This window comes from Pistacia vera, unplaced genomic scaffold (assembly GCF_008641045.1).
Source record: "Pistacia vera cultivar Batoury unplaced genomic scaffold, PisVer_v2 Contig81, whole genome shotgun sequence".
NCBI classification, from domain to species: domain Eukaryota; kingdom Viridiplantae; phylum Streptophyta; class Magnoliopsida; order Sapindales; family Anacardiaceae; genus Pistacia; species Pistacia vera.
The window spans coordinates 125,898-138,393 of NW_022196679.1; the positions used below are offsets into that span (position 1 = coordinate 125,898).

General features: G+C 35.5%; 2 protein-coding genes across 3 annotated transcripts; one reads left to right on the forward strand and one right to left on the reverse strand.

Moving 5' to 3' along the window:
- Positions 1–133: 133 nt before the first annotated feature.
- Positions 134–2,220, reverse strand: LOC116117459 (GDSL esterase/lipase At5g03980-like). Its single transcript, XM_031403483.1, has 5 exons — positions 1,772–2,220; positions 1,432–1,647; positions 1,068–1,216; positions 718–991; positions 134–406 (listed from the first exon to the last, which is right to left on the reverse strand). Exons 1-5 carry the CDS (start codon positions 2,040–2,042, stop codon positions 186–188), a joined length of 1,131 nt encoding a protein of 376 aa, XP_031259343.1. The 5' UTR covers positions 2,043–2,220; the 3' UTR covers positions 134–185.
- A 2,914-nt stretch (positions 2,221–5,134) lies between these two features.
- LOC116117443 (CRM-domain containing factor CFM3, chloroplastic/mitochondrial) lies at positions 5,135–12,011 on the forward strand. 2 transcript variants are annotated; one of them, XM_031403465.1, is made up of 10 exons: positions 5,135–6,178; positions 6,874–7,342; positions 7,423–7,553; positions 8,044–8,388; positions 9,169–9,325; positions 9,403–9,695; positions 9,796–9,855; positions 10,907–10,990; positions 11,252–11,417; positions 11,606–12,011. In XM_031403465.1, the coding sequence occupies exons 1-9, from the start codon at positions 5,291–5,293 to the stop codon at positions 11,369–11,371; spliced, it is 2,547 nt and encodes an 848-aa protein (XP_031259325.1). In that variant the 5' UTR covers positions 5,135–5,290; the 3' UTR covers positions 11,372–11,417; positions 11,606–12,011. The 2 variants fall into 2 exon arrangements, with proteins under 2 accessions (XP_031259325.1, XP_031259324.1); XM_031403464.1 differs by having other exon boundaries at positions 11,580–12,006.
- Positions 12,012–12,496: the final 485 nt, after the last annotated feature.

A 12,496-nucleotide genomic window follows, 5' to 3' on the forward strand; every position in this document is an offset into this window, starting at 1 on the left:
TCATTTTAACGTAGAAAAATGTTAACAATGTTATTAATACTTAAATGATTGTCAGAATATACTTATTAAACTTATAATTTACACGACAAAACTGACTGGTCATTCTCTTTTACGAACGGCTTGGTCATAGATCTGATGAAGTAATATTTTATTAATCAGAGTCACTTTGTTTTGAGTGCTAATGTTCAAGCAATACTACATTGAAACTTTGGGAGGATGTCGCGGATGACCCAAGATGCCATTTGATCATAGGCCTTGTGGGTCAAATGAATTCCGTCCCAGCTGATGCGTTCAAAGGGATTTCCACAAACTGGTACGCCTGGAGTTCCACACATCTTTGTGAGAGTGAAATCATACTCCCCACCAATGCCGCAACAAGCTTTTTGCACCATTGTGGCATCGAAACCTGTTTTACATATAAACAATAAAGAAGCCTTAGAAAATGCACGCTGGATCCATCTATAATATCAAATTTTAGGAAGAATTCAAGTACTCAGATTTTATGTCCACCTCAGAAATTTCATCTATAATTACTATCCCGTGACATGAAAAGCTTATCTTATGAGTGTGCTGCCAGTTTCAGTTTGACACTCGATATTTATTGAATCCTATGTTTAATGTTATCCCTTACTAGATCACAAGAGAATCTCCAATACCTACATATGGTGTGCATAATATCTCTTTTAAATTTATGAGGCAAGATGCAAAGAGACTGACCTAGCGAATGAGCGTTTTGCAGAGTCCACATGTATGCCTTATAATAATCACCATATGCTATTGTTACATTTGGGTGTTCTTTTATTAATTCTATGAGGGCTTGTTGAAGATGCTGGTTGTGATAAATTGCCAGGTTATTCAACTCCTTCAGGCAGTGAAACTCATCGTAAGCAGAAGAATCATTGGTCTGAAATTGTGTCAAATAGATCGGCAAGCATCCTATTGGAAAGTGTCCAGGAGCAACAATTCTTCTAGCTCCATAACCAATAATTCTCTGCAACCAAACCCAGGAATTAATTAACAGAAATTGAACTTTAATAAGCGATAAATTAACTAATAAACAAACTCACTTTAATAGCTTCCTTGATGGCTTGGACAACATCTCGTACCAAAGCCGTTACCTCCTCAAGAGCTTTGCCGCTAAACAGTGCATAGGTATAGTCATTTCCTCCAATCTCCCCAACCACAAAGAGAGTCTGGTTAACTCTCTTCAAATAGCCTATCAAAGATTCAAACACATATGCAGTTAACAATTTACTACTGTTGATAAACAATAAAAAGTTCAATTTTTTTGTAAAATTTGCACAATTTTGTTTTGCGTTTTTTATTGACATCTATAAACAGGCCCGGAAACTTTGGATTTGAGAATCAGTACCTATGTGTTTGATGTAAATCTTGTCTTAATTAAAGCAGGATTTAGGATGAAGCACTAACCTGTATTGTTGCATACTGTTTTGTTGAAATAGGTGAACATCCAGTCAAGTTGTTTACTCAAAGAACTATTGGTTACTGGGGATGGAATATTTCTTTCTGCTAAAACGTGCGCAGGCAAAGCAGTAGCGCCAGCGACCGCAAAATTCAATCCGTTATAGCGAGTGTGTGGATTCGGATTCAAGTAGGCTTCAAGAAAGGGAACACCAGCTGATTTTGCTGTGAAAGTAGGAAAAAGTAATGTCACCATTTCATCAAAGCTTAAGATATAAGTTACAAAGAATTCAATGGTATAAATACAGAGTCTAGCTAACAAAGAAGATGAAGAGAATGGATTTCTCACTGAAAAAGTCGATTATTAGTAACCCATCTGAACATCTACCAGTGGCATTCTTGAAAAAATATTGTCCATAGGGAAGGCGAGAACACCCAGCTTGAGGGTTCTCGCGAATGAGATTGCCTGTGTCTGATGTTGAATCTCCAAGTTGATAAATTGTATTGATCCCACATTTCTCAAGAAGCTTTGCATTGCATGAAACAGTAGGAACAAGAAGAAAGAGAGCACCGAGCGCAAGAACAGAAGAAAATATCACGTTGTTGATGGTAGCAACCATTGCAATTGCTCAAAACGAACCAGAAACGTTGCTTAATTGATAGCTGAGATTTAGATTACTTCTTTGAAATTATATGATTTTTTTATTCTTTCAACATTTACGAATAGGATCGACCATTTTAAGCGAATCAACAAGAATCCGTTGGTGAAACTATTTCTGTAATACGAGAAAATATAGTCAAAACTTCAGGAATTATGAAATTATGTATATTTTTAGCAAATTGAGTTGGCAGAAATAGATGGAATCCTTTTGTCAATAAACATAATGATTAAGAGAAATGATTAAAAAATGTAATAAAGACAAAAACAATAAATTAATATGCAGGGTATACTTTTCTCCCTATTCAAAATTTATAATGCTTCCACCTACACATTATAGTTAATCAATTAACAACTGCCGTATCAAAATTATGAGAGAAATTTTATGAAAAAAAATTATGGGTGTAATATTACCATAAATGAATATAAAAATAGTATATCTTCACTTATATATTAATTTTTTAAGATCAGAGAGATGGCTTCTTATAAGATATAGGAGGTATTTGTCTGAGTTTATGAAAATTAGTTTATAAGCAACAATGCTTGTAAGCTAATTTTAACTTATAAGTATTTGAAATTTTAAGCAATTACGTGTTTGGTTAAAGTATTTATAAATGATTGATAAGTAGTTGACATGTTTTGTAAAATGTGGCTTATAAGTATATTTTATTATAAAATGACTAAAAAATGTACTATATTAAATAAGGGTATACTATAGAATTTTAAAATTAAATAAGAATAATATGGTAATATGCTTGGTCAAACTAACTTATAAGTTTTTTTTTTTTTTTTTTTTGTTTATAAGCTCAACTTATAAGCTAAAAACAGTTATAAACAAACAGGTCAGCTTAATTTTAGAGTTTATAAACTAGTTTGACCAGTTTATAAGCTTAGACAAACACCTTCATAATCACATCAAAAGAGCGAGTTAGTGCGCAACTAGTGCCAAATGAAGACCCAAACAATGCATCTAGAAGCCAAAAGAGATTGTTATTAGGACAAGGGAACATGGTTATGGCTTTGATTAAGAATAATTCCCTCCGGCCTGCATTAATAAATGGGTCCTTTCTGGTTGGAGTAGTTAAGAACTATAAAGGTTGTTGACCAACGGAAAAGTATGGGAGACAGATGCACAAAGGAAAGAGTCAATTCGCGCATACTAGCCAAAGATCTAAAGGTTTCACCTCAGGAACCTACTAAGGATAAGGATAAACCAGAGGAAAGCATGGGGACGCACCCCTTTCTCTGACAGTAAACTAAATCAACTTGTAGTACTTGTGAAGATACACGAAACAAGCTCTCTTTCAAAGTATTTTGGTGGTGATTCTTCCATGGTTAATTTTCAAGATAATAATCTAAAATTAATAATTTCAGATCAATTTATTGAATGTGTTTTCATTTCACATTTTTATATGTTGTTTTCAAACAAACCCACGTTTTCATTTTTTGCATTTTCTAAACATTTTCAGTATTTTCAAAATAATAGAAAACATACACAAAATTCATTAAAAAAAGGGCGGGTATGGGGTACAAAGTAAAGTTAATGGGACCTTCTGATATAAAGTAATACTATTGGTTCCATATAAAAGTAAACTATAAGGATCCTTGTGATATCAAGTCAAACTTGTAATTAATACTAATTATAGCCTATAGCCTACAGGGGCCCTTTTGATAAGGTAAAGACATATTGANTTTCTCTGACAGTAAACTAAATCAACTTGTAGTACTTGTGAAGATACACGAAACAAGCTCTCTTTCAAAGTATTTTGGTGGTGATTCTTCCATGGTTAATTTTCAAGATAATAATCTAAAATTAATAATTTCAGATCAATTTATTGAATGTGTTTTCATTTCACATTTTTATATGTTGTTTTCAAACAAACCCACGTTTTCATTTTTTGCATTTTCTACACATTTTCAGTATTTTCAAAATAATAGAAAACATACACAAAATTCATTAAAAAAAGGGCGGGTATGGGGTACAAAGTAAAGTTAATGGGACCTTCTGATATAAAGTAATACTATTGGTTCCATATAAAAGTAAACTATAAGGATCCTTGTGATATCAAGTCAAACTTGTAATTAATACTAATTATAGCCTATAGCCTACAGGGGCCCTTTTGATAAGGTAAAGACATATTGACATAGTTCCTCTTATACAAAGTGTCAGCAAGCTTCTATAAGAGATTATGAAGATTTTGTCACTTAAAGACAGAAAGGATATAGCTGTGAGCAATCTAACTGACTCAAATTTTATCTATGAATGAATTTAGTTCGTACATCTGTTTACGCCCTATTTAATTTAAAGATATTCTTTAAGTTCTCAATCAATGAGAGGAAATGAAAGGTTTGCACAACACCAACCCAATTGCAGAAGTGTAATCATTACCTTAAGCACAACGGGTATAAATAAGCAGCGTCTCCTTACAAAATCGAGATCAGACATTCTGAATTCAATAAAACAAATAGCAAAGACATACTACTAGAAAGAGATTGACTTGACATTCTCTAAATCCTAGATTGTAGTTCGCGACTTATTATAATCTTGGTTAACGACCATGAGCACACTCATATAAAAGAAAATAGTGGATATAGAATATGCTTTAAGCATCTGAACTACTATAAAAATCATTATTCTCTCATTTACTTTTACATCTTTGCATGCTATTGTGAGAAGAGTACCTCAAATAATTCTCATAATTATTTTGCGTGTAATTTCTGAGATCTTGTCAACACGTTGCACGTGCGAAGTCGTTGGTGTCAAAATTACGTACAACATAAAGTAACACTATAAAGGTCCATCTATATAATGTAAAACTAAAAGGGTTCTTCTAATAGTAAGTGAAATTGTGGGGGTCCTCAAAAACACTATAGGGTTCCTCAAGTGAGACTACACTACAGGGGTCCTTTTTCATATAGTAAAGATACAGGGTTCCTTTAATAAATAAAAAAACTACAGAGGACTAATCAGTGAAACTGAGGGGTTCGGTATAGGGATTCCCTAAATAGTAGATAAACGATCGCGGGCGCGGGCCAATACGTGGGTTAGTGGGAACAAGCCCATCTGAAAATATCCCAACAGTATCTTATCTTCATTTCTCTCCTTCGCCAACTGAAGTGAAAACTATCTTCTTCGACGTCTCATCTTACAAAAATTGAAACGATGAACCACCATCAACACCAACATTAAGCTCAATTCTCACCCCAAAAATGGTGGCCCTCGCAACATCCAAATTAACAGAATTTCAATTCCGAAATTCACTCACACACTCCTTCCCACTCACCTCATACTCACACTCACACTCACTTAGCCTCCTCCTCTTCTCCTCCCAAAAAACGCCGTCGTATCACCTCCTCAAACCCTTCTCTTCCCTTCGTACCAACCAAAACCCTAACAAACCCGACCACCGCCTCCTCAAACCTCGCTCTCCCTCCTCCGCCGCTCCTTGGCTCAACAAGTGGCCCTCCCCAAGCCCTCCGATCGATAAAACCCCCGAAAAGGTCTCCCAATCCAATGGAGACAATCAATTTGAGGATAAAAAACAAAGAGAATCAGAATCTCAAACTCGCTACTTGAGTAATACCGATAAAGGCCAAAACGCAATAGAACGTATCGTTTTGCGGTTACGGAACTTAGGGTTGGGGTCCGATGATGAAGACGAAGAAGAAGAAGGAGAGGAGGATGGTTTAGATTCAATGCCGGTGACCGGAGAGGAGAAGTTGGAAGATTTGTTGAAGCGAGAATGGGCCCGGCCCAATGCGGTGTTTTTGGATGAAATGAACGAGGCAGAGGATGAGTGGATGTTGCCGTGGGAGAGAGAGGAGAAGGAGAGGGAGGAAGGAAAGGTGGTGGGAATGAAGAGGAGGACGGTGGTGAAGGCGCCGACGCTGGCGGAGCTGACCATTGAGGACGAGGAGTTGAGGCGGTTGAGGAGGATGGGAATGCATTTAAGGGAGAGGATTAATGTGCCGAAAGCTGGAATAACGCAGGCAGTTCTTGAGAAGATTCATGATAATTGGAGAAAGAATGAGCTGGTTAGGCTCAAGTTTCATGAGTTTCTTGCTACTGATATGAAAACTGCTCATGAAGTTGTTGAGGTTAGTTTCGTTGTTAAAAGCTTAGACTGTTCTTCAATTTTGATCAGTTTTGCAAGAAATTAATCTCAGCCCTAAATTGTTAGGAACTTTTAATACAAACTCTTGCATTGCATACAAAAGGAATTGACTTTGTTTTGCTATGACGCCATTGTATATGTGATTCCTTTAACCAGGAATAGTGTTCTATTGGCAAATCAATAACCGTCAAAATGGTTTTTCTCCTTTTCTAATTTTGATAATATGCACAAAATTCATGTTGTATATGGAATTTGACATGTCCGATAACCTGGCTAAAATATGTAGGTACATATGCTACTATTTCTAGGCCTAATATGCCATAGCCAACTAGTTTTTAACTTCTTGTCACTCTTCAACTTTCTGGTAACAAAACACTGAGAAGCACGGTAACAGCAGCAGTGTTCTGACAGCTTTGCTTGATTAATTGAATCTAAGTATTGGACCATATTGCTCATTGATGGTATTTTTAGATGACAATTGTTATTGGCCTAGTTATTATATTCTATCTATCTGTAGTGTTACTTAATGTCACCATTTTTTGTTGATTTTTCTATCTTCATATATTTTAAGTTGCATATTTGTGTTTTTTTTCTTTTCTTTTCTTTTTGTAAAGTTCTTGGTAGGACATTTTTGTAAAATAATACAAATATTAACTGAGTGCTTGTAGTGATTTTCAGCGACGAACTGCAGGATTAGTTATATGGAGGTCAGGAAGTGTCATGGTGGTGTATCGAGGAAGTAACTATGGAGGGCCTTCTTCGAAATCACAACCTGTTGAAAGAGAAGGAGATGCTCTTTTTGTCCCAGATGTATCTTCTGCTGATGGTGCAGCTCTGAGAAGTGTCAATGGTGCAACTTCAACTTCAGAAAAGAGTGAGCCTGCTGTCAGGATTGCAGATCATACTAAGACCATGACAGAAGAGGAAGCTGAATTTAACAGCTTACTGGATAGTTTAGGTCCCCGTTTTCAGGAGTGGTGGGGTACAGGAATGCTTCCAGTTGATGCTGATTTACTTCCTCAAAAAATCCCTGGCTATAAAACACCTTTCAGGGTTCTTCCTACTGGAATGCGATCTCGACTGACCAATGCAGAAATGACTGATTTACGGAAACTTGCTAGAAAAATTCCTTCTCATTTTGCCCTTGGTAGTATTCATCTTCTAAATACTGTACTATTACAGTTTATATCTCCATCATTAGCATTGATCCTGAACTTCTTAATTTAGGGAGGAATAGAAATCATCAGGGATTGGCAGCTGCTATAATTAAGCTCTGGGAGAAAACCCTTGTTGCAAAGATTGCTGTAAAACGAGGTATCCAGAATACAAATAACAAACTAATGGCTGAGGAGCTGAAGGTGTGTTCTATTTTATGTTTTGCTCTGTTCAATGCATTAGTCAATTCCATTGCTTGAACTTAAAAGTACTAGTATTGCAGCAAGTGCAAAACCATTCTCATTTTTTATACCAAGTTATTGGTGCCTAAGCAAAATATTATGCACAAAAACCTTATGTTATTGTCATCTCTAACATTTAACAATTATTTTTATGAATTTTTTTGTATCAGTGTCAATTTCAATTCCTATATATCACTCAAACAGTAAATTTTCGAGCTTTAAGCATTTCTAGTGTGCATACTCAAGATTGAACAGGTTTAGTAAATGTGGTGATATAATGAATTCTGTCTGCATAAGCTGTCAACATATCCTTATTTTTGCAAAAAAAATTTCCTCTGGGTTTTTCTGACCTTAAGATTTTTCTGCACATGCAATAGAGGACTGAAGAATATTCAACCCATGCGAGTCAACAATTAGAGCATAATGGTTTTAAATTTCTTCTACTTTGCAGAGTTTAACTGGGGGTACCTTGCTTCTCAGAAACAAGTATTATATTGTTATATTCCGTGGAAAAGATTTTCTCCCAACAAGTGTAGCTGCTGCTTTGGCAGAAAGAGAGGAATTTGCAAAACAGATTCAAGATGTTGAAGAGAAAGTGCGGAATAAAGTATTGGAGGTAACTCCATCTGGTGAAAACGAAGTACCAGCACCTGCAGGATCTTTGGCTGAGTTTTATGAGGCCCAATCTCGGTGGGGAAGAGAAGTATCCACTGAAGAACGGGAGAGGATGATGGAAGAAGCTGCCAAAGCTAAGCATGCCAGGCTTGTCAAACGGATTGAACACAAATTAGCTGTTGTAAGTACAATTTTTTCTCCTTGATAATTTGATGCTTTGAGAAGTATTTCTGAAGAACTTAAAACCAAAAACCTAAGCTGAAAGGGAAAGGCCCTGCAATAGTATATATATTCTTTACGTACACCTTAATTGGCTGAATTTAATTAAATTGATTTGTCACATAGATTCAAACACGTAAATGGACATTTACTCACAAACAAACAGTTTTAGTTCGATTAACAGAATGGTAGAATTTAAATACAATACCACTTGGTCATTGACTCTGATAACCCTTGATCTTAAAAACCTAAGTGGATAAGAAAGGCTAAAGAACAGTGATGGAGGAGAGAGGAAAGAGAGAATAAGAGATTTAGGGAAGATCGTAATTTAGGGTCCAATAGTGATTAGTAGAAAATTTACATTATTTTCAAACATTAAAATCAGAATCCAACATTAAACATAAATCCCTGTCTTTAGCCTCAAGAATGAGATAAATGATAGGTTCTTGGTCTACACATTTCATATTTTGGTTTCTTTAGACGAACAATTTTGACTGGACTATTTGGGGATTGGAGTTTTTTACCAGCATTTGGTATTTTCCTTCAGTGTAATGCCAATAACCATGTCTTGTTGAGATGAAATTAACGGTTGTGTCAATTTAATTATTGTACAGATTCATTTAATTTATTTAAGATTTGGTTATTAACAATGTCTAGGTTCTGGATAGCTTGTGGTACTTGTAATCTAAGAAGTCTTTTAGATTTGCCGTTAACGTAGTTGACTTTTTGAATTCATGAACAGGCACAAGCAAAAAAGCTGAGAGCAGAGAAATTGTTAGCTAAAATAGAAGCCTCCATGGTTCCTTCTGGTCCTGATTATGACCAAGAGACAATCACTGATGAGGAACGGATTATGTTTCGTAGGGTTGGTTTAAAAATGAAAGCATACTTGCCTCTTGGTAAGTGATTCTCAGCATCTTGATTGAAAATTAAATCTGGGCTTAACTCTAATGGTTTGTGTATGATAATTACTCAGGCATTCGAGGTGTTTTTGATGGTGTCATTGAGAATATGCATTTACATTGGAAGTACAGAGAACTTGTCAAATTAATATCCAAACAAAAGACCCTTGCATTTGTTGAAGATACGGCAAGGTTATTGGAATATGAAAGTGGTGGAATACTGGTGGCAATAGAAAGAGTTCCGAAAGGATTTGCCATAATTTACTATCGTGGGAAGAATTATAGACGGCCCATTAGCTTGAGGCCAAGAAACCTGCTGACGAAGGCAAAAGCATTAAAGCGTTCTGTGGCCATGCAGCGGCATGAGGTTTATATCTTTTAATTCCCTGATTTTCTGTTATATAACATGATTATTTCTGTGTGATTTTGGTTATATAATTCACACCATTCTTACATGAAATGTGCAGGCTCTCAGTCAGCATATATCCGAGCTGGAGAGCACCATAGAGCAAATGAGGAAAGAAATTGTCAGTAGTGTTTTTCCTACTTGCCTCTCAATTAAATGAAAACTATGCTCTGCATAATACATACGTAGTTGGCACACACAATAATTTATTCTTAGCTAGATCTATCTGCTTGAAACCATACTTACCATATTCTTGTGGACCAAGTTGAACCTCAATTTTATATACAATTTCTTGCATGGCGGACACTGTAAATCTCCCTCCAGCTCAAAACCCTCAGAGGGAACCATTTTCACAGAAAACTCACCTTGTAGTTCATATATCCTTTTGCTTTGGAGTGAACTATGGCATCGGTTTTGAAGTGCCACTGATGACCTTGTTAGTATACTTTTGTGGTGTCAATTGACATGATTAGATTGAATTTCTACTCACACCTTTGAGAGTCTCTGTGTAAACCAGATTAATTTTGCTCTCAAGATATTTGATCCTTTTGCATTTGAGTGAACAATGGAATCGGTTTTGAAGTGCCACTAATGACCTTGTTATTATACTTTTGTGGTGTCAACTGACATGATTAGATTGAATTTCTACTCATACCTTTGAGAGTCTCTGTGTAAACCAGATTAATTTTGCGCTCAAGATATTTAATACTGAATATATAGTAAATAATCGGTTTCAATGGTGTAGGTTGTTCCATATTGCCATTTTGGTAACAATTCTTTTTAGAAGTTAGAGGTTACCTGGCATGTAAATTTAGCTTGCAGGAAAATGAAACCCCTGTTATTTTAAAAACTTCAGTCTCTCAGGTTATCATCATAATGGTATTACATTATTTCTAAATGTTGTCTGTTTCTAGTGAAAGAGGCTGGGATATATATACATATACACACATTGAAACAGGAGGAACCCTTCCGCAATATCTCTTTTAAACAGGAGGCTGGGATATTGTGCTATTCGCTTGGCCAAAAAAATATATTAATAAATGTTTGATTATTAGGTTCCATGTTGACTTATCTTTTCATCATTATTATCAAAATTTATACTACTGACAAAACTAAGACAAATGATGACTTTTTGTTGACATTTTTGGGCTATTTGTGTTTATGATTTACAGGGTGTTTCCCTAGATGTACAGGATGGAAATGCTGGGAGCTCTGAGGTCCATGGCCAATTTGATCAGATGTCGGAATTGAGTGAAGTGAGTCGATCGGATTCACTCTGCTACTAACTTATTATCTTAAATATAGTTGCAAAGGTTTATCACATTGAGTGCTTCTCTATCTTCATTGCTTTTGTCTTTTTTCAACCAAACTATATATATAATCCCAAATAATCTCTGTTCCCAATAAAACTTTTATCTCCGACCTTTTGAAAGAGGAAGAATTACTACCTGTATGGGGATATGAATCATGACGAAAATTATATCTCCCTGAGGAATTATTTTCTTTCTTTCTTGCAGAGTGAAGATGAAGTTGCGGTCATGGAATCTGATGGTGATTTTGATTCTGAAGAAGATCTAGATTGGGAAGCTGATGAAGACTCTGAAATCGATCAAGATTCTCTTAGCATTTCTTGCTGAACTTAATGAGTGGATAACTTTTTGTCATTGTCTATGTCCAATTCAGGTAATCATTACTTTACGATTTAACTATCATTTTGCCTCTTTTGCTTGAATTTCAAACTTCACATATCTTCAAGTGTCTAGGACATTCTCAAGCTTTTTGGTTGAAAAATTGAGTAGCATTTTGGTCTCCATCCATATCTTTTATTCTCTTTTCCTTAACCAGGTTAAATGATGGTGGATTGTTGATAGCTTGCATCACACTTCGGATGATTGTACTTGAGAATTGTGCTGAAGATTATTATTAATGGAGCTGAAGATTCATTACTATCACAATGTGATGGATTTGCAACTTGAGAATTGAGTACTCCTAATGAGCTATTGCGCAATAGCCCAATCTGTCAGCCTCTCGGATGTGTATGCTGGAACCACGACATGAAGGCTGACTGAGATTTGACAGGAGGCAGTGTTCCGTTTTTCTCACCATTTTGGCCTTCATGCTTAAACATTGTGTAAACATGTTCTAATTATGTAATTAATGTGTAAAATACTACAATTTTGTATTCAATATCCTGAAGAAAGCCAGCAACTTCCCTTAAACAAACAAATTATTTTGCTGAATCATATCATTTTTGCCTATGAGAATTCACTGTACAATTGCGCATGGTCATAGGAAGCTAGTAGTTGAGAACCTTAAAACTTCCGGGAACCATGCATAAAGTAGGAAAGAAATCAATTCATCGACTTAACATGTACTTTAGATGATATTTGAAGCAATGTTTTAAAATCCAGACGGGAGGGCAACCCGCTCTACTGTCCAGGTCAATTGGTCCAACCGATTGGACCGGTCGGTTGGATTGGTGACGTTATTATGTTAACGTTAGACTGTTAAAAGAAAAAAACTCTCTTGTTTTTGAAGAATTTCAGATTTTCAACAAGTCAATTACTACCCAACATGATTCAAACTCAATAACAATCCCAACAGCATGATTTAATAACAATCCCAACATGATTTAAGTATTTAACAACAATCCCAAAGTTCCAAACATGATTTTGTGTTCATCCATCACAAATTAAATGACAAAATACATAATAATTAATAACAAAACATTTGGTGCAAATGTTTTTTCTTTGACCCGTCTT

Bases quoted from the DNA above. Each gene is read 5' to 3' on its own strand.
- LOC116117459 (XM_031403483.1), bottom strand. From the start codon at position 2,042: ATGGTTGCTACCATCAACAACGTGATATTTTCTTCTGTTCTTGCGCTC. The intron at 992-1,067 runs GTGAGTTTGTTT...GTTTGGTTGCAG, and splicing joins CCATCAAGGAAGCTATTAAA to AGAATTATTGGTTATGGAGC. The intron at 407-717 runs GTCAGTCTCTTT...TATGTAAAACAG, and splicing joins GCAAAACGCTCATTCGCTAG to GTTTCGATGCCACAATGGTG.
- LOC116117443 (XM_031403465.1), top strand. From the start codon at position 5,291: ATGGTGGCCCTCGCAACATCCAAATTAACAGAATTTCAATTCCGAAAT. The intron at 7,343-7,422 runs GTAGTATTCATC...TTCTTAATTTAG, and splicing joins TCCTTCTCATTTTGCCCTTG to GGAGGAATAGAAATCATCAG. The intron at 9,696-9,795 runs GTTTATATCTTT...TGAAATGTGCAG, and splicing joins TGGCCATGCAGCGGCATGAG to GCTCTCAGTCAGCATATATC.